This window comes from Phlebotomus papatasi, chromosome 1, assembly GCF_024763615.1.
Source record: "Phlebotomus papatasi isolate M1 chromosome 1, Ppap_2.1, whole genome shotgun sequence".
Lineage (NCBI taxonomy): Eukaryota > Metazoa > Arthropoda > Insecta > Diptera > Psychodidae > Phlebotomus > Phlebotomus papatasi.
The window spans coordinates 95874867-95902816 of record NC_077222.1 but is presented as its reverse complement, the minus strand read 5'-3'; the positions used below and the strand labels follow the sequence as shown (position 1 = coordinate 95902816).

The following is a 27950-nucleotide window of genomic DNA, read 5'->3' as shown; positions in this document are numbered from 1 at the left end:
TGGGATGGATATGGTTAGTCATAGGGAATAGGAGTGGGGATATTTTGCCACACTGAGAACAGATTTTTGACTCCAAGTGCGTCTCAAAAGTGATTTTGACGTCGTCTACGACGCACGCGATTGCCATTCACTGTACTTTTGTGCTTTGGAGGATTCCTCAGAGAATTCTTTTGTGTGGCATTTGGCTAAATTGGCGGTGAGTGGTGTTTTATAAATTCTTGATTGAATTCTCAGTGACGATATCGTCCATATTTTCTCAATATTTAAACACTAAACTAAATAAAACGCTGGGTAAAAATATCCAACAGATGGTTTAAACTCAGCTAAAAAAAGGTGAAAGTGTGTGAATCGATTTCTGTGATTTTTTTTTTGCATTATTACGTCCAAGAAATCGATATTACGTGTTGCATATAGAACATTGAATATGGAAGAATTTGTGGTGGATTGAGAAAGTTTTGGGCACCAGAGTTTAGAGCAGCAGAATTATTGGCTGAAATATACCCGTCCGCAGTGCGGCCAAGGTTAACTCCGAATCACACCTAATAAGACAAATTCTCTCTTGTGGAGTTTTTGCGACAAACACCATTGGAGCGTCAGTCAACTGGAGTTTATTCCAAGCTCTATACGTAAGTCTATATGCATATAGAATTTATTTTAACCCTGAAGCAGGCAGACAAAATGATTGAGATGAGAGACAGACAACTCACGCCTCTTGGAAGTCCTAAACATATTGCCAAATCTAAAATTCTTGACCGATTTTGATCAGCTTTGGGCGTTTTCAAAATATCAATTCGAGTAAAAGTATTCAAGGTCATAGGTCCAACGCTCGAGGGGCCAAAAACCTTGAAAGAAATACTAAAGAAAAACACACATATCTCAAGAACAGAATGATAAAGCTTGGTACGGATTTCAATCACTTTTATAGAGTCAGTACCCTTAAAATGTAATAAAGAAAACTGAAAACTTAAATATTTAAGTTCAATATTTAATAGTGACAAGATTGAAGATTTCCAATCGTTTATCAAAGGTTAATAATTCTGCTTGTAATATTACAAATTAATTGTGGAGCTCAGAGGCAAAATGGCACATATCATATGGCTAAAGCGGCTAAAGCATAGCATATGTGTCATTTTGCCTGTGAGCTCCACAATTTAAACATTTTCGGATTTGTAAATGAATGAGTGGGACACCGGTATCATAAAAACGAAATTCATTTTTTCTGTCTATTTAGAGGATAAAGTAATTTAAATAGTGAAAAGGATGAATTTTCGGACATCGGTGTCCCACTCTTCCTTAACACTAAACCTACCAAAACCGGTTAAATTGACCGATTTATAACTTTTATTTAAATCAACACACATTTAACCGTAACAATGTGTCTATCAAACAATATATTTCTATATTAATCTATCAATATATTTTTCAGTGTTTAAATTAAAAATTTTTTCTTCTTTTCCAAGAAAAAAATTTTGAGTATCCACTTACTGTACCAAAACCACCAAAAACGGTCGGTAGGTTTAATGTTAAATAGTTAAAAGATCTTTAAGACTTGCGAGTTAATTCGAGGATTATATATTTTATTTCTGTTTATTGTAAAATTTATTCTACTTTAATTTTAAAGTTTTCAAAAAATTTTACACTTTTAAATTAAAAATCTTTATTGAATAATACAGCAATGTACCAAAAATACTAGAATTTGAATTTTCATATTTTGGAATTAGGTTCTTACAAGAAAATAAAAAAAAATATTGTGAAAAGAAAAATCAAGCTATAAACAATCAAACAATTGTGACACAATCAAACACACATCTTAACGGTCACTGAATATAAATCTTTTACATTAAAATCATTAAAATATTTCTAACAGTATTTATTTATAATGTGTAACAACCTAAGAAATTAATTTGTCACCCAGAATTCAAATCAAGAACGAAACTAAAGGAAAATATTATCAAAATCGGTGCGATGTTAAATTTTTCGTGTATAGCACTAGGTGAGCAACAAAATGAATTTCTCACTGTCGGGCTATTTTTCACATGTTAATTAAAGAAACTGTAAAAATGCTTTCTCAACAGAAATTCGAATATCAATTCAATTCAAAAATCAATTAGGATCAATTTAATTTTGAAATAAATTTCCAAAAATCACTTAATTTGCCTTAGGTTAAAATGGGGTAATTCGGAATAATTTCTAATTCATAATTGATAAATTCAAAAGGAAAAACAAACTATGAATAAGTAATAAGGGGACGAAGGGGACCTTTGCAGCTTCGTACGGAAAATTATGCCCAAGTTTCAAGACCTTTTTACCAAATGCCACACAAGTCGAATCAATTATACTACTACAGTGCCCGCTCCCTAATCCGGATCGCCGTAATCCGGACGAGTTATCGACGGTTACATTTAAAATCATTTTGAGGTCATATATGCATGTGTGTTCAGCAATGAAAATGAATTATCCTGTGATGTTTTTGTTTAATAAATGAAGTGTAATAGCACAGAATTCTGTAATTATGTCTTTTTAAGCTTCTTTAGAACTTTTTTGCCAATTATAGAAAAAAACCTTGTATTATATTTTCGAGACGTTGAACAAATTCAAGAAATTCATCCGGATTACGAAGCGGACTTCTGTCATATTGTCTCCCAATCATCCGGATTACGAAGCGGGCACTGTATGTCAATAAAATCTCTGACTTATTAAGTTCGTCATCCCACATTGCAAAATTCCTGGAAATTCGTCGATTTTGCTCTACAGGAAGATAAAAGTTTAGTTGCAAAATGTGTGTTTTTTCCGAGTTTTTCGTAAAAAATGTATAATATAGCTAAGTTTTGTGAACTATTATAATGATTTCCGCGATGAGTTAAATATTCCAGAGCGACTTGAACAGTGTGGCCCAAAACAGTATGATATCCCCAAAGCCGATGTTTAATAGTTATAACTGATACTTTTACAAAGCTGCAAAAGTTCGATTTCCCGAGCTGCCAAGGTAGTAACGTTTGTGAATTTTCCACGATTCACAAAAACAGCCTCCTTCGAGCAAAAGATTTTTACTTAAATATTAACCTTAAAAAATCCTCTATGGGTTAGTTTCATTTAGTAAAATTGAAAAAATGGACTTTTATGAAGCTGCAACTGTACGAAACTGAAAAGGTTTCCCTTACTGTTGAGTGTAAAGTTTGTGGTTTGTACATTTTCTTGATCTTCTTTTTCTCTTTCTCCATTTCATAATTCCGTATTAGAAATAAGTACGAATTACTCATTTTACCGTAGTATGCAATGGATTTGAATGTCAAAACACGAAAGCATAGTTTTTTGATGATCATAGTTTTGAGCTTGTAATAAAATTAATATAAAAAATAAAGTAAAATATTTATTTTCTACTAAAAATTAAAATTATAATAATTAGATATTTGATAGAATATTTTTTTTCAAATTCTTAGAAAATTTTCTTTAATAAATATAAATTAAAGCCTGGTGGCCCGCTTGAGGGTTAAAAGTGGGATTGCTACATTGCTTAGCAAAGAATTTCTCGTCTATTTGCATATTCTCAATTTGAAATGACTTTCAAAAGAGGCACACTCCGTGCAATCCGGTTGGAATTTAAATTTACTTGATGAGACTAGAAGGAATGAAAGGTTTTTAAAAGAAATAAACCATATGCAATTATAGAGTTTTGCCCTCACAAAATTGAAATTTTTTTCTTATCGAAAAAACATCGTGTAAACAACTGAAAGAGAATTTTCCATTTGGCAAAACTTCTCAACAAAGTTCCATCATTGCATTCTAAATAAACGAGAAAAAAATTGATGTATTTTTCTGCCAGAGCATGAATGTTTTAGTAACCACATAGACAGAGAAAAACACAATAATCCGGATTATAATTGAATTTGGACTCTCTGTGGAAAAGTCGCTCTGTGTTAGCGCGCGAAAATCCTCTGAATATAATTCGGTTACGATAAGGAACTCGCGAGTTCGCGTGACCATTGACCGCATATATGGCTCTTTGTTCTCACGTCATTCAGGCCACTCCTCGAACAAAAGTCTCATTCTCCTAAGAATGGCAAAATCCCATCGTATACCCTCATACATCCCACTTGAACTAACTTCTCCAGAGAACAATTCTACTGATTACAAACAATTGCTGAAGTTCGGGAGAAATTTATCAACATTAGAAGAAAATACCGCATCTATCTTGAGATGTCTTTCACAAATTCTCAAGTTCGCAAAGGTAATCCAAGGAGATGTCGTACTCCTGAGAAACCCAAAACCAGAAATCTTCATCAGTTAAAAAGACAATGAATTTTCCGTCTTGTAATTAAAGGCAGAAAAGTTAGCAAAGACCGCGAAATTTGATACTACAGGAGCGGTTGGAGATTCTTTACATCCTTCCACTTAAGTTGCTAGTACTCTTGATTTATCCTTCAAAGTAAAAAGTTTAACAAACATTTGAAGAAGAAAATCTTGTCTTTAGTGACTTTTTTACATACAGATCCGACTTAAATTTAATTACTACTTAATACTTTAGACTTAAATTTAATTAAATCCGATGATTCTGATTCAACTGAACATAACAAAACAATAAACAAGCAAAATGTCGATACATTAATGAGATTACATTATGACCGTAATACCGGCTTCAAACTGAAGGTTTAGCCCAGTTCTCAAAGGCCTCAAAAATCTTAATAACAAACAATTTTGTTGTTTTTTTTCAAAATCTAATGGCTAATTTGCCCCTAATATTCAATCCAAAGCATAAATTTCCTCAAAAATCTTGCCTGATAAGGAATTAGAGGATTTAAGTCATATGGCTAAGCCTTAGGTCTGAAGCCCGTATAATACTGCCAAAGTACAATTATAAAAAAAAAAACAAAAAGGATAAAGAAAAACTAAATTTCCTCACAAAATCACAAAAACATTTTAAAATGGAAAATTAGGAAAGAAATGATCATTCTACAAAGTCATGGCATGAGTAGTTACAAGTAAGGTAAAGTACCCTTTATTCGACCGGTAGATTTATTTATTCAATTTAATTATATTTGCTATAATATTTTGTGTATGATCTAACATTAATAGGTCAATTATTCTTTAAATAATACGAATCAGTGACAAATTCATAGAAATTGATGAAATTCACCATCAAATATTCAAAAATTGACCCACCGGTCGAATAGAGGAACCCGGTCGAGTAAGGGTACTTTACCTTAGTTACAAACGGACAAACAAAAAATGTAAAAACGAGAAGAGTCATTTACGGATATTTTACCGATTCATTCAGGGGTCCATTAAGCCTAATAAAAAGTGAAGCTATTTTGGATTCATTACTGATTTCAAGCCCTTTCCAAAAAATCCAAATTTAACCAAATTGATTGAAAAATAGGCTCTTAGAGTTAAACGTTGATCTTCAAAAATTCAAGATGACGATATTTAGGTCATAGGTATGTTGGGACGAAATGTTCACCTTGACCACCTCCAAAACATAACCAAAAGAAATGGTAGGAGCCGTTTTCGAAATATACCAAAAAATATGGTTTTGAAAGGGATGGATGGGTGGGGGGAATAAAAATCATAATAATGATCCTTGGTTTGACACGGGGAGGTCACCGAAGATCGGAAAGTTGTATATTTTCGTTCTTTCTTCTATCGAAAAAATATCTTTCCACCTATGTTCAAAATCAAAAAACCAGTTTACAATGGTAGGATTACATAAAAGTTTAAAATTTCAGGAGTCCTGAATCAGGAGTAAAACTTACCTTATCTTTTCGTGTATGTTCGATTTGTCCTGTCATCGACAGAACTAGAGATCAAACAGTTAAAGATATTGACTTAAGATATTTAGCTTTAGGAACGATAAGAAATTGTCCAGATTCAAAATAATTTCCGTAGATTCAGAGAATATATTTCTCGCTGAGGAATTTTAGAAAAATCACACGATTTGCATATAACTAAAAGTTCCTAAAGTGTGAAAGGTTTATCCACTTGAAATTAAAATGTTTCTATTTTCACGTTTGAGAAAACTTTCGGTCAGTTTTTTTGCAGCAAGTAGGGGAGATCGGAGTACAATTTACCAGGGGTAGAATTAGACAATGTATTTTTTAATGAAAGTGGACACACATCCCTATATTCCCTGAAATATTTATAAGTCTGATCCTGTTATCCTACAATATAGAAACATTTTTATAAAATTGGTATAAAATTGTAATTTTGATGTTATAGTTTTTGGCCCAGAATTTGGTTTTCTGAGTTTCTAGTCAAGATATCACAGTTTTACTTCGTTTCTGTTTTAATAAAGTTATTTAAAAGATATTTTTCAATTGGATAATAATCATCTCGTTTTTTAAATTAAATGATAAACACTGAAACAGCCTACGGACAGATGTAGCCACTTTTCTGTGGCAGGCTAAAACTAAGGGAAGAGTACCAGCGATCGACAGTGTTCTTCGGATTGTCAGGTTACCATACTATTGCACCAATTCAGATCAATTTAAAAAAATATATTAACTACTATTTTCCATTTAACTCTCACAAGAATGTAGTGCATTAGCTCAGATTTAATTTAGGAAACCAATTTTTCGTAAGACACCTGATTAAATCGGTGACGATCCGAGGTACAAAGTACAAGCTCGCAATAACACCTATTTATTGTTATTTTATTATAAATATTTAAAAATGAAATGTACAAAGGGGAATGTCCCCTGCCCATGCTTTACACGGTCCCAAGCTTTATAATGACTATAAATTTTTCCTATGTTTTTTAATAAATGTGACTCATCGCACCCAAATTCTAAAAACTAGGGGACAGTGTCCTACTTTTAAAATATATTGAGGAGTAATATTTGTTCAGAAACATAGGGAAAATTCAATCATTATAAAGCTTGGGACCATGCAAAACATGGGCACTTTCCCCAATATAGTTAAATCGATCACTAATATATCGATTAGCATACACAGAAATACCAAATAGTATTTTGAGGCTTATATTTTCAACTAAATATCGAGCATGTCTCTTAACATTCTGATCCGGGGTGCTCTTTCCTTACCAATGATTTTTTACTAATCATGAATAATTGTTAGATGACAAAGTAGGGGAGACCGGGGCAGATTAGCCAGGTATGGTATTAGACAGTGGGATGTTATAGCGTGTGAAGAAACCACTACTTATTTGAAGAAAACATAACTTCCTATTTATTGAAATTATTTATGAGCTTGTTACAAACATTTTTCTTACAAATTATATGCAATGAAAAATTTCATTTGCTGGCTAATTCTGCCCCGATGTCCCCTACTATTGATAGCAATATTGGCATTTATGTGCGATTTGTGATTTGTGAAAAGTCAGCTAAAAGCATTTTCCTTTAAGTTTTAGTGACATATTTAACACTAAACCTACCAAGACCCGGTCAAATTGACTGGTTTAAAATTAACACATATTTAAACGATACGAAGTCACTATCAAAATTTATGAATTTCTTAAAATAAGCATGTAAAATATTTTTCAGTGTTTATATTTTAATTTTTTGCTCTTTTCCAAGACAAATTTGTTGAGTATCCTACCCTACCGTGGTTTGTAATTTGACCGAAAAACGACCAAAAACGGTCGGTAGGTTTAGTATTAACATCAGTGGGCTTCAGTGTATCAAGTGAAGCAATATTTGGTATCTCTAGTTTAAAATTTCGGCTGGAAAACTGGTGGCAATTTTAGTACCCCAAAAGTGGCCAAATCTACCCTGGCCGGGGTACATGTAGCCAATGTATCACACTTTTTTCATTATCCTTATCCTCTCCAGAAAAAGGCAAGGGTTTTAGAGCTTTGAACTACACTGTTTCATACAGCCAATATCCTAATACGGGCTTCAGATCTGAGGCTTAGCCATATGGCTTAACTTCTCTAATATCTTATCAGTCAAGATTTTTTGGAAAATTTTGACTTAGGATTGGATTATTAAGGGCAAATGACCTATTACATTTTGAAAAATCAATAAAATCGGTTGCTGTTTAAGATCTTGAGACCCTCGGGAACTGGGTTAAACCTCTAGTCTGAAGACGGTCTAATGCTACTTATAAAATATAAAAACATTGGACAAATCTTATAATTTTTTTTTCACAAATAATGCGTGAAAAAAGCTTCATTTGCTGGATAAAAGTACCCCGGTCTCCCCTATATGAAAGAGAGTTCAAAGGTTTTTAATCATTTGCATCATTTGCCAATAAAATATTATCAGTGATGCTAAACGCCAGATCTAATCAGGACTTGACCTTTAAAGCTTGAATTTTTAAGGGTTAACTGTTACAAATTTTATTTATTAAGCACTTATTACGCTATAGAATTACTCTGATTCATTGACAGATTTCAAGTATTTTTCAACACAAACTTCCCTGACTAAATTGTTTTGACATAGTAATTTCATTTAAAAAGCCACATAAAATCAAGAGATAAAATTATTATGAGATTTCATTCGTGTATGACGTTATTGCGCTTTCAAAATAATGATTCAAAATCTCGTGGAAAATTATACTATCAGAATTATAGTTTCGCTGGTAATTAAATAATAACCCAATCTAAAACAGATTTTATCGCAGAGCAATGAGGATTCCAGCGAAACGACCACAATGGTCACAATGAGATAGTTTAATTTATATAACAAGTCACAAGTATCTCTTGACTTTTTTTTGTGCTAACAGTTTATTTATATTTTACCATCGCCTATGTCACATTGCCAGATTAAGCACCAAAGTTTTAATTAGACTATCAATAATATTTGCCAATAAAGTTTTTATCACTGGGAGATTAGGATGTTTATGTTCCAAACCATTTTACAAGCTCAATGTAATGCCATTCAATTGAATAAGTGATGAAGTAAATTCCAACACTTTTCAACTTAAATACTTTATGAGTTGAAAGCTATTTTTGGGCTAACCCTCTTTTTCAGTAACTTTTTGAATTCGTCCAAAAGATTTACGCATTTACATTTACCAGGATCAATAAACTATCGATTAGAAGGTTTTCTTGGGCATGTGAAAATGCTTTGTTTCGTCGTCGAGAGATTATAGTCGAATATCAAATATTTTTTTCTTCTTGATACAAAGTAAACAATATGATGAATTATTTGATTGTGCTACGACATTTTCTGTTAGTAAACAACGTCTCTGGTTTATAAATAATATTCTGCTAATGAGTATATTACGGTTGGAGGACTCAAAGAATTTACACACTTTGCTTTGAAGTTTACTTACCTATCAGTATAAATCTTGTTTCTATGGAGAAAATTTAATTGCTGAACCATTTAACACGTTCTTATAAACGATATGTCTATTTGAAATCCAAATCAAATTCTCTATGTACATAGAAGATTGAAATAGATCTTCTGTGTATTTGAGAAATTGTAAGATATTGAGATATTTGTTGAAAGGAAAACGTGTAAGCAATCTCAAGTAATTAACTCCATTCAATTAGAGATGTCTGCGATAATTTGTGGCAAAAGCAATGATATTCCTTTAGGTTAAATTCCCATTAAATCTGTAATGATTATTCCTTTCTAATCCTCAATTTAATCTTGCAATATAAAGCACAAAAGAAGCTGTGATACAAATAAGAGAAAATCCAAGATAAAAGTGAATTTTAGAATATGCCCTCAAGTGTAAATATTAAATGAGATTAACATATTTCTCATTGTTTCTCTTTCTATGTTTTCGCACTTTTCTTCAGCTCCATAGAAACAAAGAACATTCTATTGAATTCTCTCGGTTGAATATTCAAAGAAATATTCTATTCTATAATTTTTTTTCTAAATTTCCCATGTAAATCAATTGCAAAATAATGAGATGAATTTAACTGATGGCCTTTCTTCTAACTCTCTTCATATTGATTAATGCTCCTTTGTTTGCCTTTTCCTTTCAGATAATCGTCCAAAAGAAGTTGCTTTCTTTGTTGGCGGAAAACGCTTTATCACGATGACAGTCACAGGTAATATTATTTTCTTTCATTTTATTCAAAAAGAAATGACCTATTTTTGTGGCAATTTGTGAATGAAAAACAGAAATAGACATGAAAAACACGTGCGTTCTGAGAGGCCGGGGGCTTTCTCAGAAATATATTAACCCACTAATACCATTTTTGCATAAGAATTACCGTAAATTATTTTAATTTTTCTTATAGGGTTAAAGGAACACCAATTTGACACTTTAAGAACTCGTGTCATGACCTATTGACACCCTACTCTGTACCATTTGGAATACGAAATTTGAACACTTATCTTTATCGAAAAACGTAAATTAACGAAAAAACGCCATATTACACATTTTATTAGATACATTAAATAAACTTCAACATTTTGATAAAAGTGCCAATAACGGATCCCTGTTGAAGAGGTGTTCATTCGGCCCTATATACTTTAATTATATTAAACTCATTTTAGTTCTCTTTTTCTGATTTGCATAATTTGTTTAAAAATACTAATACGACGACGATCATCAATAAGATGAACTTTACATATTAAGGAACAGTTTGAGATTGCAGATGTCTAATTTCCATTTCCATTTAAGACCGAAAACAAAACTGTAAAGCAACCGAACTTTGCAGAATGCTCGAGCTCGTGACTTTGATAGTAAATTATTTACTATCATTAGTTACTTCTTTTTAACCCATTCCTTACCATGGTATTATACATCATACGCAAATTGAGTGATTTTTGATTATTCATTCCTGGGCAATTGCTATCCCAATTGCTGTCGGGAATGGATTTTTAGTAACTTTAATTATTCAATTACTTAGGAAAAATAGTCCGACAGAGATAAAAATACATTTTGTTATTGTTTTCTTGCTTCGCGGAAGGTCATGCAAAATTATTGCTCAAAATTGCGGACGGAAAATACATCCCGTCGAATTTGTTAAAATGGGCCTCTTTCCTTTTTCGTGATTTGAATTGTAGTTGCCAATTTGTTTTCTTGGATTGTTACTCTATCTAAATCAATAGAGTTTGTAATGAATTAATGCACAGAATTTAAATTCAGTGACCATTAAGACGTATGTTTTACAGGAGCTCTCCGCGTCCCCATAATAGGTAAAACAAATTTCTTTTCAAAAAATTCATCTATTAATCTGTAGGAAACTAATCCCTAAATATGAACATTCTATCTCAAGTATTTCTGGTACATTTACTGAATGGGTTAAGGAGTGTTGCTTGGAATCTTGTTTATCATTTTTGGTTTCTCTAAAATCATTCTTAATACATTTTAAAATGAATAAAAATATAGACATAGTTTTGGGTAATATTTCGACCACTTTGATTTTCGTGGTTTCTTGCCCTTCCGGAATTCTTTAAAAACCTTTTTCACATCATCTCGTTCGTCAAAGCGTTATTTTTTGTTTATTTATTTTGCATTGTATAATGTCTAGGGTATACAAAAAATAAAAAATAAATTATGGAAAGTTGAAGTACAAAAGAAATGGCCGAAATTGCAAGCTGGCCGAAATTTGGTAGTTACCCGAAATAAATTTTACTAGATGTTAAAAAACGGTCTGAAGACCGATTTTTGCCGATAAGTCTGGGGACCGATTTTTACATCTGTCATTGGCAGTTAATATCAATCAGACGTACAAAAAGTCTGATGGTGTAATGTAATAATGTAAGTATTTCTTGAGTTGATTGCTCCATATCAACAAAAAGCTAATAAAATGGCGTATAGGGTAAAATGGGGCATTTTTCAAAAGGTGTCCCTTTGAAATACGAACTTTTCTTCTATTTTTAAAGGGATCTAAGTCCTATCATAATGTACTTTAGCTTTATAAATGATTTGTTTGTGGAGCTAAATTCTATCATGGTAAGGTCCAGTTCCATTTAAAAATTGGAAAAATTCAAAAGTGCTCTGTTTTTTAGGAAGCAAAAATTGTTCTACGGATTTTCTGCAAAACCAAATGTAACGATAAGAATTTAGGCTCACTTTACGGCTTAAAATTCGACTCCCTTATATGAATAAGGACGTTAAAAAAACGATTTTCTGTGAATTCGTTTGCAAAACTGATCTAAAGACACTAAAAATAAATTCAAGTATTATTATTTTTAAAATCTATGAGTAGAAAAAGGAGTTTCATCTTGAATCTTATATAAGGAGAGATAAAAATATCCTTCTACAAACCTTTGCTGTTTGATCATTTTGACACCTTGAGACAATATAAAATTTTGATACCGTGAAAGGTTCACTTTGAGGAACTTTAAAAATAGTTCACCGAATGATACATCCAAATATGTATTTAGGTCAAATGCAAATTTTTAAAGGGATATCCTTACTAAATTATTTCGCTATTTTGATGTTCCTCTCTTTCTGCTGATGGAGCTGACCATTTTTCAGAGACCATATAATATTCTGATGATCTTACAGAAATTACTTGAGAAGCAAATTAGTCTATAATAGGTTTAGTCTTAGTCAACCGTACGATCTCAGAGAGTACATACGTGAGTTCGTATTGAGCCGTACAGTCTAGATCTAGCGTCCACACCAGAGCAGATCACCTCCTAAGTATCTTATATCTAGAAGAGATATTGCTTTGCCTAATATATACATTTTTCTAAAAAACTTCATCAAACAAGGTAGTTGTAAATCTTGATAAGTTTTTTAAGACAGTAAGGGAAATTGCCCATGCTTCGTACGATCTCAAGCTTCGTAAGGACTAATTTCTAAACGGTTGAAGATAGAGACATGGGACCTTCGGGGGACTCCTCATAAATTAACCCTGGAACCTATAATGCCCCTCATTTTCCTCCCGCCGCACCCTTTCCCCAAATCCATGTTCGTACGTTTTTTTTTTCAGACGGATATTTCGTCCTTATGTGAAAATTCCGTTGAATCATTCCTAATAACGGTTTTGCAAGGCCAAAGGTTAAAAAAGCTCTAGAAAACATATTTCCCAACCGAATGGTATCAAATCTGGGCTCGTTAGATGGGTCTCGGATTTTTTGACAAGCCTAAACCGGTTCCAATCGGTTCTGAACTGGTAACTAACCGCTTCATAACAGATAAATAATTTTTATCCGAAGTTCAATTTTATTACTGCTAAGCTATTTTGGGCGATCTTTTGAGTATTTATAAAACGGTTTAAATCGGTTGTGAAACGGTAATGAACCGAATATGAACCGAAAAGTAATTTTTGTCCGAAAATCAAATCTATTTCTCTTGAAACTATTTTGGAGGATTTCTTGAGTGATTTGTGATTTGGTTCAAATCGGTTGAGAACCGGTAAACGGTAAATTATGTGAAAGTAAACTTTTAGGGTATAGCATCTAAATTACAAGTTTGAGCATTGCACTTTAATCGTTTTTAAGGTCTATAATTCAGCTATTAAAGCATAAATTGTCAAAAATCGTTTGATAAAGCCTTTAATTATAAACATAAACATAAATAAGGTAGCTTTGAGATTAAGAGTTTGTGTCAACAGGGATAATTGAGGATAAATATTCCCTTCTTCTTCTAGCGTCTTAATTTCTGATACTTTTTAAAAGTATTCTTAGAATGAAGTTAAATTTCTCCTCCTTCCATTCACGCCGTCAAAAATCAATATTGTTTACTTTCTGTCTACATCATTTCGACCTCAACAAGGGTTAATATTCTAATTTTTCTCTCCCAAACACCGTCAAACTCTTTTGGTTATTCATGATGCTTCTGTTGCTCATCTGATTCTTTTTATTTATAGAATCGTGAGATATTTGGTAACTTTTTCCTCATTGTCGATTACGGATGTCGTCAGTAATAAAAATTAACATGTGTCACAGAACAAAGATTTTTCCTAACGTACTTTGTGCCTTTTGGTAATCATGCCATTTAATCATAAGACCCACATACTACCTCCATGGCTCTGTTTTTTCCGTTCTTGCGCTCTTTTTTTCACAAATGATAAAAAAAAACTGCTATCACGTCAAGATTTCTTATCAATAAAAATGCTTAATTTGAAGTGATGATTGCGATGATTAGAGTCAACCTTCACCGAATTTTATCACAAACATAGGTGGTGTGACTGCCTTTGGTTGACAATCTCTTAAGCTTTTGGGGGTATCGCATAAAATTTCCGTCACACATTCTTACCCTCCGTGTCCAAAACACAAGTTCCCTGCGGGCTTATCAAATGCCACATCACTGGCCTGTTTTTTTTTGTCTTTGGGCAGAGGGCAATACAAAATTTGTTATCTCTTTGCAGTTGCTTCTGAGCCTATCTGGAATTTGGAAAGACGCGAATCATCCGGACATTTGATATGGCGTCAGGATGGTTCATCGAAGGCCAAGGTGCGCTTCCGATGTGACGTAGAAGTGCTAGAATATGTCAAAGATCCAGCAGAGCATGAGGATGATGATCGCAACAAGAAATTCCATGCTGTTGTTGTCTGTGCAACCTGCGTAGCTGCTCTAGCAGTAACCGTGATCCTTCCGTGGTTTCTCATCGGATCCTCGTGATCACCTAAATCTCCTTACCCTAATCCCTATCCCCTAAGATACTTCAATTAGCGATAAATGTCCGAATGATAAGTGGAAAACTATTAATCGTGAGGTGCGATAAAATTTGCGACTGTGATGATTTTAAGAGGATTTAATGTATATCTTAAGAAAAAAAATTGTAAACAATTATGAAGTAATATTATATTATCTTTTGTATAAAATCAGCTAAAAGAGAAAAAAACTTACAAAATAAACACTGAGATGAATAATTTCTCTAACACTTTTTTTTTAAACTCGTATGGCAGACGCTCCTATAATCCTTTCTTTATTCATCAGACTCATTGGCAATTTCTGAACATCTACGAGATGCTGCTTCGACAGCACCAATAACACTCGCTCGAAATCCTTTACCACCAAACAAAAAAAAGAGAACAAGAATTGCAATTTACCCAAATTTTCCTCAAAACAACTTTATGTAATAAATTTAGAGTCTTTTGTTTATTGTTCGGGTTCTCATTACTATTTATCTTTGGCTTTTAGTGCCTGAAATCCAGGAAAAAGTATTCGCTCCACTTTTTGGCACTTAAGGTTACATAGCTTCGATCCTATTGAACTGATTCAAATACTCCTTAAGGGAATGATAAAAGTTTTGAACTGATCAATAAATCCTGAGAACCACTATTGTTGCATAGCCGTGAAACATGAAAAATTTCCCAGTTTATCAGCTTTAAACTTATAGATCTAAAACTAAAACCAATGCATTCAAGTTTTCTACAATTTCACTCCAGAGGTTGGTTTTCGATACTTATCCGATGTAGGGTAAATATCCTAATTCAAAACCATTTCCAGACGCTTTAACTTTGACAGAAGATTCAACACATTAAGTTCATATTTTTTCTGAAGAGAATTACATAAATTTGCTCCTTGAATCTTCTAGAATGTTACTGTTTAGTGAAAATTCTTTAGATATAATTTGAAAACTTCTTAAATACAAGAAAAATACGCGAGTGTAAAATGCTTCAATTGGAAACAAATTAATCCAAATGGAGACAAGGGAAAGTTTCTAATTGGAGACAAATAGTGTAAGTGAAACCGCGACGAAAGGCTTCCAAAACCTTGTTGAATTGCTCCTGAGTGCAGGATTTGTTCTTATTCCTGGTCTTTTTCCTTTCCCATCTAAAACAATAGCCAAATCTCTCCAAAAAAAAAATCATATTTCCGGGGTTTCCTATTAAAGCATTTGCAAACACTTCAGAAAAATCCTTTTTGTTCACGAAATAGGCAATTAATTCATTTGAGAACTTCACGTACCGTTAACAATAAAGATTAGCACTTAATTTAACTAAAATTAGCCAGAAATATGACATAAATGTTAAACAAAACGAATAAACAACAGTCACTTTATTGAGTTTTTCATTGAAAGACATGGTCGATCTATGAAAAATTCAATGGTGAAAAGGTACACTTTTAATTTTTCTGAGAAATTAACAAATAAAAATTTGTGAATATGAATTGATTTTCACTTTATTTGGAGCAAAATTAACTATATGAAACTGTGGTATAGAAAATATATAAATATATTAATTTAGTACTGTATTTATCATGAAAACAGTGACGTTTCCATTTAGAGTAGCGAAAAATTTCCATTTGAAGCAGGTTTTGAATTAGCTTAATTTACCCTAGGTTATCAACAAATAGATTATTCAGGTTTTTTGTATGTTGCAATGAATTTTTTTGTAATCTTTCCCCTTCAATTCAGAGATAGAGGTAAAAATTAATTTTTTTTATTGAGATTAGATTAGTAGATTGCACTGAAATAGGATTTAGCTTCTGTTTTAAATCTGGTATTAAAAATTACAAAGAAAAAAATTTTTCGTTAAATTGTTCGTAAATGTTTGTGAATTCCTACTGAGGACTAACAAAATGCTCGTAAAACATATAACGCTCTAAAAAATTTGTAAACTTTGAATTTTTCACAGACTTTCTCCGTAATATGATCACTTGACGAGCATTTTATGTTCTTTTACAAACATTTGTATCTTACATTTTTGTTTGTCTGGCAAAAATTTATGAAGATTTTTTTTCGTTTCGATCCAAAATTTATTGCAATATGTATTAAGTTAATATACATTCAAGAAATATTTTCACGAGAGAAGACTCTTAGATAGTGTGCGTGCATGCCCTCTGGCACGTCCTGGCACAAAAAAAAAACAAATATTCGAAGAGGTAAAATCACAAATGATTCACAAATTCGGTAGGCGGTTCTCTTTAGTCTATTGGAGCCGTAGTTTACCAAGAGATCCCTTGCTAACTGATTAGGGGGATTCTGCAGCCTGATCGCATAAGGGCAGAATCACATTGACACTAAATTTCTCACCGTATTTCATTAATTTACGCATTTTCATTGCAATTGTTACGCAAATTTTCCATTACCGTATTACCTTATCTCATTACTCGGTGGCACTTGGTGAAAATAATATAAGAAAACTGAAGAAATAAAACGAAAATTCTATAAACGATGAGCAAAAAAACTGTACGAATAATTTCTCTTACAGTTTTTTTGCTCACCGTTTATAGAATTTTCGTTTTATTTCTTCAGTTTTCTTATATTATTTTCACCTAGTGCCACCGAGTATGAGATAAGGTGATACGGTAATGGAAAATTTGCGTAAGAATTGCAATGAAAATTCGTAAATTAACGAAATACGGTGAGGCTATGGCGAGTATTTTATTGTCAATGTGATTCTGCCCTAAGTCCTTGTTCGTTCCCGAATAACGTCGCTCACTTCGGGTGCCCCCAAGTTGTTGTGACGCATTTTGTGCATCCACAACTCGGTTTTCAAATTATCATGATCGCTTTGATTCTTTCGTGAAATTTCAAGAATAGATATGATAGATCATGTCCAGCACCATGAGAAAGTTTTCTAGGCAATTGGCCTTCAAGAAATTTATAGCTCAGAGATAAAGTAACACCTTGAAGTCATTAGTACCCCCTTTAGTGTGATAAACAAATTACAGCCATTATAGAAAAGGTAGGTGATCGCAAAAAGGTCGTAAAATCACGATGGGCGAGATATGAGAGGCCAAAAAAGGGGTGCTTTTGTTGGCTTAAGTAAACAAAGGCACCCTCTATTCCTGAAAAACTCGTAAAATGGGTGATCTATGGTGACAAGTTCTTAAGATTACTTTCTCTTCGAGATGGTCGTAAAATTAGAGCTCGCGCCAAGAAAGCAAGAAAAATCTTGAAAAGAAATGAGGACAAGGATGGCAAACGATCAAAAAGGTGTGTGATCCTCGGTCATCTCAATTAAGCACCCCCTTTCTTAAGGATATAGAAAGTGTTGAAGAAAACTCTAGAGATAGCGAAAGTGGATGGCACTTAACGATCGAGCACGCTACGTCTCTTCTCAGACGATTGAGAAACTTTTATGTCTTCCAGTCTTGGTCACCACCAGGAGGAATGCCTTCCCTTAATTCGACAAAATCTGCTGGTAAGACTTTCTTCCACAGATTGAGGCGAGCCTCCCCCGAAGACTTGACAAAGTGGCAAAAGCTCCTGCAAGACTTTCACCTTGATCTTGGTTTTTTCGTGACCATGGAGAAGATGCTTCGGTTCAGAGAGATACTTGGAGATCTCTCTACTCGAGATGATTTGTCTCCTCATCCGTAGTGGATAAGGGTCCCGGCCAAAATCCCGAACGCCAAAATCCTGAAAGCCAAAATTCCAAATGGGCCAAAATTCTAAAAGCCAAAATCCAGAATTCTTAAAAGTGTTACAGCTACTCCCACGATTGTACCCGCGCTTGCTGTAGGAGGCAACGGGAAATCTTCTGTGCCTTAGGAAATTATTCTAAACATTTTCCTTCATATAATTATTTCATCCCTTTCAGGATTTTGAAAATTCGGGATTTTGGCTTTCGGGATTTTGACTTTCGGGATTTTGGCTTTCGGGGTTTTGGCTGCCACCGGTGGTGGATAATAATATTCGATAATAAATTTCTGCTCAGGGATAGTTTGTCCACTGGAGTGCTTTTTAAGCACTCCGGTTAACTTGCTTAGCGTCAACTTGTTTAGCGTTCGCGGATCTCTCCCATACTTCAGCTGCGTACTCTGCTACGGAAAGAGATAGAGCAAGTGCAGAGGTATGCACCAGTTTTGGCTGAGCACCCCACTGAGCGTTGACGAGATTTCCCAGTAAATTATTTCGTGTTCTGATTTTGTTCTTAACATTACTGCAGTGGGTCTTGTATGTGAGAGTTCGATCGAGAGTTACTTCAAGGTACTTACTTAGGCGTGAAATTGTGTTTCAGAAAGTTCCAATCCCATCTTACATTCAAGAGACTCCAGAACCACTAATGGTACCTTTATATGCTTTTATAGGGTGAAGACCGGTGTCAAAATCATGGAAGAACACGAGAAAGCTCCTGTTGCTAAGATAATATTTTAGGTTGGCTGTAATCTGATTCGGAAGATAGCTTTCTAACTTCCAAACAAGGCCTGCATGTCAGACCTTATCAAAAGCCTGTCGCACATCTAAAAACGCGGATGTACAGAAGCTTCCTGCTTCCATATTCCTGCTAAACTGTCTAACTACCCTATGGATGTGCTCGGTAGTGAAATGTTTGCTGCGAAACCCGAACTAAAAGTCCGGGATCAAATTACCAACAAATGATAAAATTTTACGAACTTTCGGTGTGTTTACGAACATTTACGAATAAATGTTTGTAAAGGCCTCTACACATTGGGAGCAATTTTCATTAAAAAATGCTTTTTTGAAGGTAATTTTCTGCACTTCTATAGGTGGAAACGTTAAAATTCTGTCACAAATGCAATTTTTGACAAAAACTCTTCCCAATGTGTATAGGCCATAAAAGAACAAAAAATGCTTGTAAAGTGATCATCTTACGAGCAATGTGTGTGAAAAAATAGGACTTACGAGCATTTCTTAAGTCCCCAGTAGCAATTCGAGAACGAACAATTTTACAATTTTTTTTCTGTGTAGGGGAAATGCTCATAATTTTGTCCAGTTTCTTATTTTGGACACTTTGAGGATAACATTGGACACTAAAAATAAATTGATTAAAATGATGGATTTTTATTCCAATATTTGATGAATAATGAATTCTATTTAAATATTTGTTCTTTTTGGAAGATTTTAACACTAAATACGTTAAAATTTGAATATGATTTGAGTTGAAATTGCTTTGTTGAAAATTCAGTGTGAGAAATTGCTAACGAGAAATATGACAGAACTTCGTGGCTTACTTCAGTCTTATTTAGTTTTGGTGAAGTACTAACAAAGTTTGTTCGCTGTTTTTGAGTGATATTATTGAATATTTATTGAATATTGTGTTGATTCACGTTACTGATGATTTGTACATTTGACCTGAAGTGAGATTTGCCTTGTGAATTAGATTTTTCGTGTGAAAAATGGGAAATTTTTTAAGACATTCACCAGTGAGGTGATGATTCTTATTTTGGACAGGTGTTTTTCTCACGAAATTTCGTGAAGTTTTAGCTTTTGTGATGACTAGGTTGGACAAATGCCTGGAGAAAAAAAGGAGCATCATCTCTACGAAAGAGATGTAGCGAGAAATGCCTTGAAAGGCTCCCGGAAAGGTCAGGGAATGAGCGAATCTGCACGTACTTGGAGTACCGAAGTCAACTCACTTAGTGAATGATATGGAAAGTTTCCGGGCTTCTTGTGACATTCTACGTTTCCCTTACATGACCAGGAAGAGGACTTGGTAAGATTGGTTCATAAAATGAAGAACAATGGGCATCCTGTTGAGGCGGATTATCTGTCCAAATTTACAGACAAGTTGTAAAAATTAATAACCAAGTTGTCCAAAATAAGAGTCAAATTCACCTCTACATATCAATTCATTTTTAAACGTAATTAAAACTAATTTTAGTAAAAATGAGATGATAAATAGCTTGCCAAGTTTGTAAACAATCCTTCTGAAAAGAGAGTAACAAGAAATGTCAATTAGTATAGAAAATATCGCACTTCAAACTTGGAACTTCGATGCTTATAAGCAGACTGTCCAAAATTATAAGCACTTCCCCTAACTAAAAATTGCAATTTTTTCGTGATCTTTGGAATTTATGGAACTATAGAGCTTCTATAGTGTTGGTTTGACAAACTTCTCAAATTTAAGAAAGTTATCGGCTATTTAAAGACCTTTCATTTTCTCTATACAAATATTTAAATCAGTTCAGTAGATTACAGTTATCACCTCTAAAGTGCTAAAAAGCGGCGAAAGTGTTCTATCAATATGCAAGCGCTAAGCCATATTGATAAGCCATAAGCCATCGTGTTTTCTGATTGGTAACAGATTCCAAGATTTTGAAGATCTAGCCAATCAGAGAGCGTAATTGGACTAAAATATTTATAAGGATTTAAAAAATTGAGCAAAAATTAAGTAAAATTTTCTGAGAACCCTGAACGCAAATTCTGATATGATTAAATTGCAATAAAGGACTCACCGCTCTGTTCCAAGTGGTGCAATCCGGCAGCTGTTGAACCAGCAGGACTCGTGACGTCGTCCTTCAATTTGGCTGGATGAATCTCAGTCTCACGCACCATTCCACCCGCCCCGAGGACCGTTTGAGAAGCCAAACGATATGCCAAATCTCGTGGCAGGCCCATCTTCACGCCCCCATCAGCCAGAGCCTCAATCAAGAGATAGACATAGGCTGGGCCACTGCCACTGACAGCAGTGATGGGATCCATGAGACTTTCGGGCACTTCCTCGCACGATCCAACAGAACGGAGGAGTGTCTGCGTGATCTTCACATCTTTGTCCGTAGCCTTAGAGCCACGTACAAACACTGAGCACCCTTTCCGGATGATTGCCGGCGTATTTGGCATAACACGCACAACACGAGCCTGCTCAGCGAGTCTCTGAAATACCCAGAAAACCTCAAAATCTGAAACCCTAGCCTAGAATCACCTGCAATAAATATTACCATCTCTAGTTGACGAATTGTTACACCCATGGCGATGGACAAGAATAATTTTCCATTGCTGACGGGCTTAACATCACCGAGAGCAATTGGGACAACTGAAGGCTTCACTGAGACAAAGACGATATCAGACTTCTCAACAACTGGGACATTTTTCACAATACATTGGGCTCCAAGAGACTGAAAAAAAATATTACGGCAAGTGAGAATTCCAAATTTGAGGAACCTTCACCGATTTTAGACACGTGAAACAATAAAAAAAAACTTTGAACTTTTTTTTCCTATCGGAGCAAATAGAAAAAAATTCGCAAATGATTAGGAAAAGTAAACAAATAAATGGAGTTTAATCTTTGAATAACCTTCTTAGAAATGCTTTTAGATAACAACAGAGTTGTAAACACATAAGTTCACATTCTTTATCAAATATTGTGCTTAGAGAAATTAACTGTTCGTAGAATATTCTATTGAATTCTTAGAAATAATTATTAATAAAATATAGAGTTTAAGCTGGTTTTGTTTCCTTATAAAATGATTCATTTTTGCGTAAAATTTCCTCGCGTATGTTAATGAGGTGAAATTATCGTACTCACAATAAACCAATGAAATTAAAGGATAATTGTTCCTTTTTTATTAACCCTAATCCCAACTGTAACTCATAGTATACATTGAGTAGTATTACAGTTTACCATTTTTACGTAAAACGACCTAAAAATCCAAATTTTGCCTATTCAAGGGTGAACTACCCTACTCTCCCCTACTAAGCAAATTTTCCATCTGCCTGCTCAGCTTATCGTTTTTAATTTTGACTCTAAACGTGTTTATACTAAATCAATGCTTTTTTTTGTTAATTTTAAAAACGCACAGTGTGAGTTTTATTTATTTTCGCTTACCTTTTCGAAGTCGTATAAGCCAAATTTTTATCAATATACGAAACATCCTTGAAAGATTCCTAATATTGATTTTCAAGTTTAAATGATACTCTTCGGATTTGGAAAACCGATGGAAATTATTTTTTCTTTCTCTTCACTCCAAAATGGCTTGGTAGTACTTTACTGGTATAATTTCTTCCATATACGAAAATACTGTTGAATCATTCCTTATAATGGTTTTTCAAGGTCAAAGGTTAAAAAAGCTCTAGAGAACATATTTCTCAAGTGAATGGGATCATATTTGTGCTCGTTGGAAAGGTCTTGGAATTTCTGACAAGTTTGATCGAACTGGTAACAAAAATCGTAACCGGTAATGAAGCGGTTCACAACAAATAACTATTTTTTTAATTCAACTATATTACTCATGAGGTGTATTTTGGACAATATTTTGAGTGATTTATAAAACGGTTCAAATCGGTTATGATCGGTAATGAACCGATTATGAACCAATAAATATCTTTTATCCGAAAATCAATTTTATTACCCTTAAAACTATTTTATGGGACCTTTTAAGTGTCTTATGAATCGGGTTAAATCGGTTGAGAACTGGTAAACAGTAAATTGTGCGAAAGTACTTTTGAGGTACACTCAGTCCCGGAATTATGCACTTCGGGATTATGCACCTGACGAGATTATGTACATACAATTATGCAAGTTTGCCTACCATTGGGAGTCAACTTGTGAAATCATTTTGTAAATACGCCTCAATGTACAACACTATTTTGTGACGCGGAAAATTTGAAAACACTATGCTTAGTTTTCAGAATAAAACTTCAATTTCTTTTATGGAGATAAACATTTTAAGTATTCTAACAATTTATAGAAGAACACTGGCCAAAGAGTACTGTTCAAAGTAGTCAGTAAAAGTAGTCAGAACAGAAACATTAAGCTTTTTAAAAGAAATTCATCAACAAACAGTACTTTTGGGAAAGAGTTCTTTAATAAATTATTAGAATATTTAAAATTTTCACCTTAATAAAAGAAATTAAAGTTTTATTCTGAAAAAGAAGCACAGAGTTTTCCATTTCCCCGCGTCGTAACATAGTATACATTCAGGCGTTTTTTTTTTAAATGATTAACTTCCAATGGTAGGCAAACTTGCATAATTCTATGTGCATAATTCCGTCAGGTGCATAATGCCGGGACTTAGTGTAAGTCACGAATACAAGCATTTTTATGCATTTTATTTTCAATAAATTATTGTAAATAAACGAATTAAGATAGAAAATTCTAACTAAAAGGCAATGAAAGAATATTAAATTCACTAACTTTTAGGCATATAATTGGCGCATAAAATGTTCTATTTAATTGGGAGAAATATTAGAAAATCGAAAAAACACAGAAAAATGCACAATTTTGGATGCACTTTTTCAAATAATCTTAAAAAATATATTTTATTTTCATCGTAGGTTCTTGATATCGACCACAAATATAATACGACTAACTCGCGAATGGCCAACTTTACAGGAGAGTGATTTAAAGCTGAGATTTTACATGCTGATCATAGGATTTTTAAATATCGGAACCGATATAACTTTGGGAATAATTAGCTTTTCGGTATAATATTCACAGGGAAGGTAGAGGGTGTCACGGAGTACCCGAAAAGCGAAAAAAACGAATTTTGCAAAAAATCGAGTTAGTCGCATTATATTCTGAGTGGTCGATATGTTCAGAAGAGTTATAGAAGATTAAATTACACGTCATTTTAGCTTTATGTGACTACCACCGGATAATTAGAACCGGAGATATAAATTTTTGAATTTTATAATACAGCAAAAAACTAAAAATGCATATCTAAAAAAATCCAGACGTGACCCGGACAAACGGATTTCAGATTTGAGATCCCTAAATGACCCCCTAACAAGTTTTGGCACTCTCGTCAAAGACACCCACAAAAACCTGAATTTTGTCGCACAGTGTATTTATACAGAGTAAACACCTCCCTCCTTACATGGGGTCCCGGGATTATGTAAATACCCTTATGCATCTTTGCCTACCATTAGGAGCTCAGTTGTGGAATCATTTTTGAAATAACCCTAGATGTATGTAATTTTTTTCGAAGCAGTAAATTTAAAATGCGTGACTTATGAACCGTTGGCTCTGAAATAGTCTGAAAAATTGACGCCAACAATATTTTGCATATTTTACGGCGTTTCCGTAATTTATTCAAAAGAAATTTCCTGAAAGTAATGCAAATTTTTTGTATGCATAGTCGTTTCGTGAAGTTTTTCTCGGTGCTGAAAATAAAGATAATCCCGGGACCCCCTGTATTCATTGAAATATTTATCAATACTCTCAATTTTTTTTTACAAATTATACTTTAAAGAAAAAATAATTTGCTGTCTAATCTGCCCCGGTTTCCCCTACTCGTAAAATGCAGCTCAAATAACTGTTTTGAACCAAGTAGACCATTATATTTAGAGAAACAATCTCAACTAAATTTGTGATTCCAAAAGTTATTGCATTGTCCTCGCTTTCCCGTATTTTCTAAAAATATTCTTTCACTGTTATTTCATCATTTAAAAAATAATTGCACAGAGAACCGTCCACAATGTATAAATCTATTCAATCAATTTCTCATATGGCGACTCTAAGCTAGAGTTTTGATATCATTTAATACCGGAACAAATAAAACACCAAAAGTATTTCAAGGGTATTAATTATAGAATATAGTTTACTCACTGCAAAGTCTTCGGCTGATAACTGATCAGCTGGATGACAACTTGCAATCATGTTTTCTGCTTTCGACAGTCCTGAAATTGAGAAGATGACAATGCACTTTCCCAAGAAATTAGGCAATTCCTAGGGCTGTGATAGAGTTTGGAGTTTTGTTTGAATAGTGCGGCCTAATGATTGAGACATTTGTTATCATTTTTGAGAGAAAAAAAAACTCTGTCCGATAAGACGATAATTTGGGTGAATTGTTTGTAAATTTCCACTTTCTTGTCCCAATCTCTGTCATCAAATTGGAAAGATTGCTTCATCGGGGCTTTGGGGTTTATTTTAGAAATTAGGAAGGACATTCCTGCTTTGGAAATGTGACCTTTGTTGGATTTTAGGGGACATTGCGGATTATTTGAGGGACAAAAGGGGCGTTTTTTTTTTGTAGTCAACTTACCAGCAGCTATGAATCCTTTGGCCATGGCTTGAGCCATTTTGCCGCCACCAATAAAACCGATTTTCATCATTATTTTTGGGAGGATTTTTCCAGCACAAAATTCACAAGTGTCTCCAAAATATTTGCTCTCAACACTGAACCGTCTTCAATTGCGGCTTTTTGAAATGCCAATATCACTTAAAACGCTTGGGTTATCAGTCGTGAAAAACTTTTTCGATAGAGAGAGCAAAAGTGCCACGATCAGTCTCGGTGGCGATCAAATGCTGGACTGAAGCGGAAACCGTTACAAATCCTCACGATTGCATTCGTATCTCGGATTCCGGACACTTCTCCGGAAGCGTCATTTGCTGTGTCTCTTGATATGCGTCATCATTGTGCTCTTGGCCACAAATCTCTTGGTGCAATTTTTCTCCGGACAGGCGAAAGGTCGCTCGCCCGTGTGGAGCTTCATGTGGACATTCCGTACGGAGGATTTGGCAAAGCTATCGCCGCAGGGGCATTTGTAGGGTTTTTCACCCGTGTGGCTTCTTCGGTGGATGTTTAGGGTATCTTTCCGGGAGAAAAACTTCCCACAGCTCTCACAGAAATGCTTCTTTTCCTTCGTGTGAACCAATTGATGCGACTTCAAGTCGATATTCGTGATGAATTTCTTCCCGCAGATTTCACAGCCAAAGGGACGGGTATTTGTGTGGATTCTCATGTGGACTTCCAGGTAGGATTTGCATACGTATTTTTTCCCGCAAACGCTGCACGGATGCTTCCGGTTGCCCTCGGAAGTGTGAGTGGATTCATGGGCAAGGCAGAGAGCTTTCCTCACGAATTTTTTCTCACAGCCTACTACGCTGCACTTGAACGGCTGAATGCCCATGTGACGATTCTCGTGATTGATCAAAGAAGCCTTTGCCTTGAATCTCATTCCGCACGTTGAGCAACCAAAAGGCTTGGCATCCGAATGAACTCTCTGGTGCACTGTCAGGTAGCTCTGACACTGAAATCCCTTGCCGCATTTTTCGCACGTCAGCAGAAACTCTCCGCTGTGCGATGCTTCATGCTGCATCCGTCCAATTTTCGATGAGAAACCCTTTGGGCAGCCCTCGAAGGAGCATTTATAGGGCTTAGGATCACTGTGCCTCAGCATGTGCTCCTCCAATTTGTAATTGTTCTGAAAACACTTCCCACAGATACTGCATTCCCTTGGTTTCTTCCCCTTCTGGCTTTTCTGCTCCGAACTCCCCTCCTTGAATTCCTCAACCTCCCTCAAATCCTCCTTCTCCTGACCTTCTTCTACTTCCGACCCTTCCGACCCTGCCGACTCATCCACCTTCCTATCATCTTCCCCCTGAAGCCCAATTTCTTCCTCCACATCCGTCAGATGATCCGCAAAGTTCAAATCCGAAGGCAGAGACTCGGAATTAATCGTCAAAGCCTCAGCATTCCCTTCTTCCTTCGCATCAATGAAGATATTTGTATCTGACAACTAAAAAAAACCACTCTGAAAACCCTAAACCCCCTTCTCCCCATCCATCCTCTTACCATTGTCTGATCAAAGTTGATAATCTCATTCCCGGAAAGATTGTCTATAAACTGTGAACCATTTCCCTGCACTTTTATAAGGATATCATCACTCTCCAAAATGTACTGAAAATTTTCCTTCCTCTCCTTGTCCTCAGACACCTGCAATCCCTCGAAATCCATATGAGCAAAAGCATCTGCTGAGTATCCAGGAGTCACAATCCCAGCTTCGGATTTCTTCAGTAAATTGTTGAAGTAGCATTCCGACTCGAGACTCTTCTGGCGGAACTCATAGAAGGCCTCCAGCTGAAAACAGCAGTTCTGGCAGAGTTTCTTAGGGAATGGATCATGGTCTCGCACCTTCAAAAAGCCCAGGAACCCCCAGGAACAATTAAATTTCAAAGAAAATCAACAATATATCCGGAAAACTCTCACCGAAATGGGAAGGCAAGAATCCAACTTTTTCTGCAATTCCTTCATTTGTCCAATGTTAGAGTATACTCCCACATCCAGGATACTGCACTTTATAGCACAAATTCTACACAATTCATCCAAATAGGTGGTATTTTCCGCATTTTCCGTCATTTTTCCAACAGAGAAAAACCAAAACAAATCAAGAAATTGAGGTTAAACCGACTACTAGAAATTTTGCTATCAGCCGTATGAGGCGCACTAATCGGTAAGAGAGAAATTTTGAATTTTAAATTTTGAATGTTGTTATTCGGAATAAAAGGACATTTGAAAAAAGTTCTAAGTTTAAGAATAAAATTGTTATGCTTGTTTATGATAATAATGTCGCTCCTTGGAAATTACAAGGGGCCAATTTATGTCCTTTTGTTGAAGGAATTCCTTATTTTTTTTTTCTATTCGTCTGAGCTCTAAGTAGTCAGCATTAAATAAAAATCGAAGGTATGTTTGCACGGTTTGAGTTACCCAAGGAACAAAAGTTACCAAAGGGGTTATTAATAAGTAATTAGAGTGGCTTAAGGTCCTGGTTCCCC

The 27950-nt window shown here is 34.5% G+C and overlaps 3 protein-coding genes across 3 annotated transcripts; 1 reads left to right on the top strand and 2 right to left on the bottom strand.

Annotated features, from left to right (window-relative positions):
- Window positions 1-2: 2 nt before the first annotated feature.
- On the top strand, window positions 3-14699 carry LOC129809878 (uncharacterized). Its single transcript, XM_055860019.1, has 3 exons — window positions 3-626; window positions 9896-9961; window positions 14186-14699. Exons 2-3 carry the CDS (start codon window positions 9949-9951, stop codon window positions 14437-14439), a joined length of 267 nt encoding a protein of 88 aa, XP_055715994.1. The 5' UTR covers window positions 3-626; window positions 9896-9948; the 3' UTR covers window positions 14440-14699.
- LOC129809877 (pyrroline-5-carboxylate reductase 1, mitochondrial) lies at window positions 14608-26272 on the bottom strand. Its single transcript, XM_055860018.1, has 5 exons — window positions 25438-26272; window positions 25002-25072; window positions 21394-21570; window positions 20911-21328; window positions 14608-14826 (listed from the first exon to the last, which is right to left on the bottom strand). The coding sequence occupies exons 1-5, from the start codon at window positions 25505-25507 to the stop codon at window positions 14747-14749; spliced, it is 816 nt and encodes a 271-aa protein (XP_055715993.1). The 5' UTR covers window positions 25508-26272; the 3' UTR covers window positions 14608-14746.
- Window positions 25778-27576, bottom strand: LOC129809876 (zinc finger protein OZF-like). The gene is made up of 3 exons (XM_055860017.1): window positions 27385-27576; window positions 26971-27309; window positions 25778-26914 (listed from the first exon to the last, which is right to left on the bottom strand). Exons 1-3 carry the CDS (start codon window positions 27532-27534, stop codon window positions 25778-25780), a joined length of 1626 nt encoding a protein of 541 aa, XP_055715992.1. The 5' UTR covers window positions 27535-27576.
- Window positions 27577-27950: the final 374 nt, after the last annotated feature.

Coding starts and splice junctions, on each gene's coding strand:
- LOC129809877 (XM_055860018.1), bottom strand. CDS start 25,507: ATGATGAAAATCGGTTTTATTGGTGGCGGCAAAATGGCTCAAGCCATG. Junction 21,329..21,393: donor CAATTCGTCAACTAGAGATG/GTAATATTTATT, acceptor TGGGTATTTCAG/AGACTCGCTGAGCAGGCTCG. Junction 14,827..20,910: donor GCACCACTTGGAACAGAGCG/GTGAGTCCTTTA, acceptor TTGGTGGTAAAG/GATTTCGAGCGAGTGTTATT.
- LOC129809876 (XM_055860017.1), bottom strand. CDS start 27,534: ATGACGGAAAATGCGGAAAATACCACCTATTTGGATGAATTGTGTAGA. Junction 27,310..27,384: donor ATTCTTGCCTTCCCATTTCG/GTGAGAGTTTTC, acceptor GGCTTTTTGAAG/GTGCGAGACCATGATCCATT. Junction 26,915..26,970: donor TCAACTTTGATCAGACAATG/GTAAGAGGATGG, acceptor GGTTTTTTTTAG/TTGTCAGATACAAATATCTT.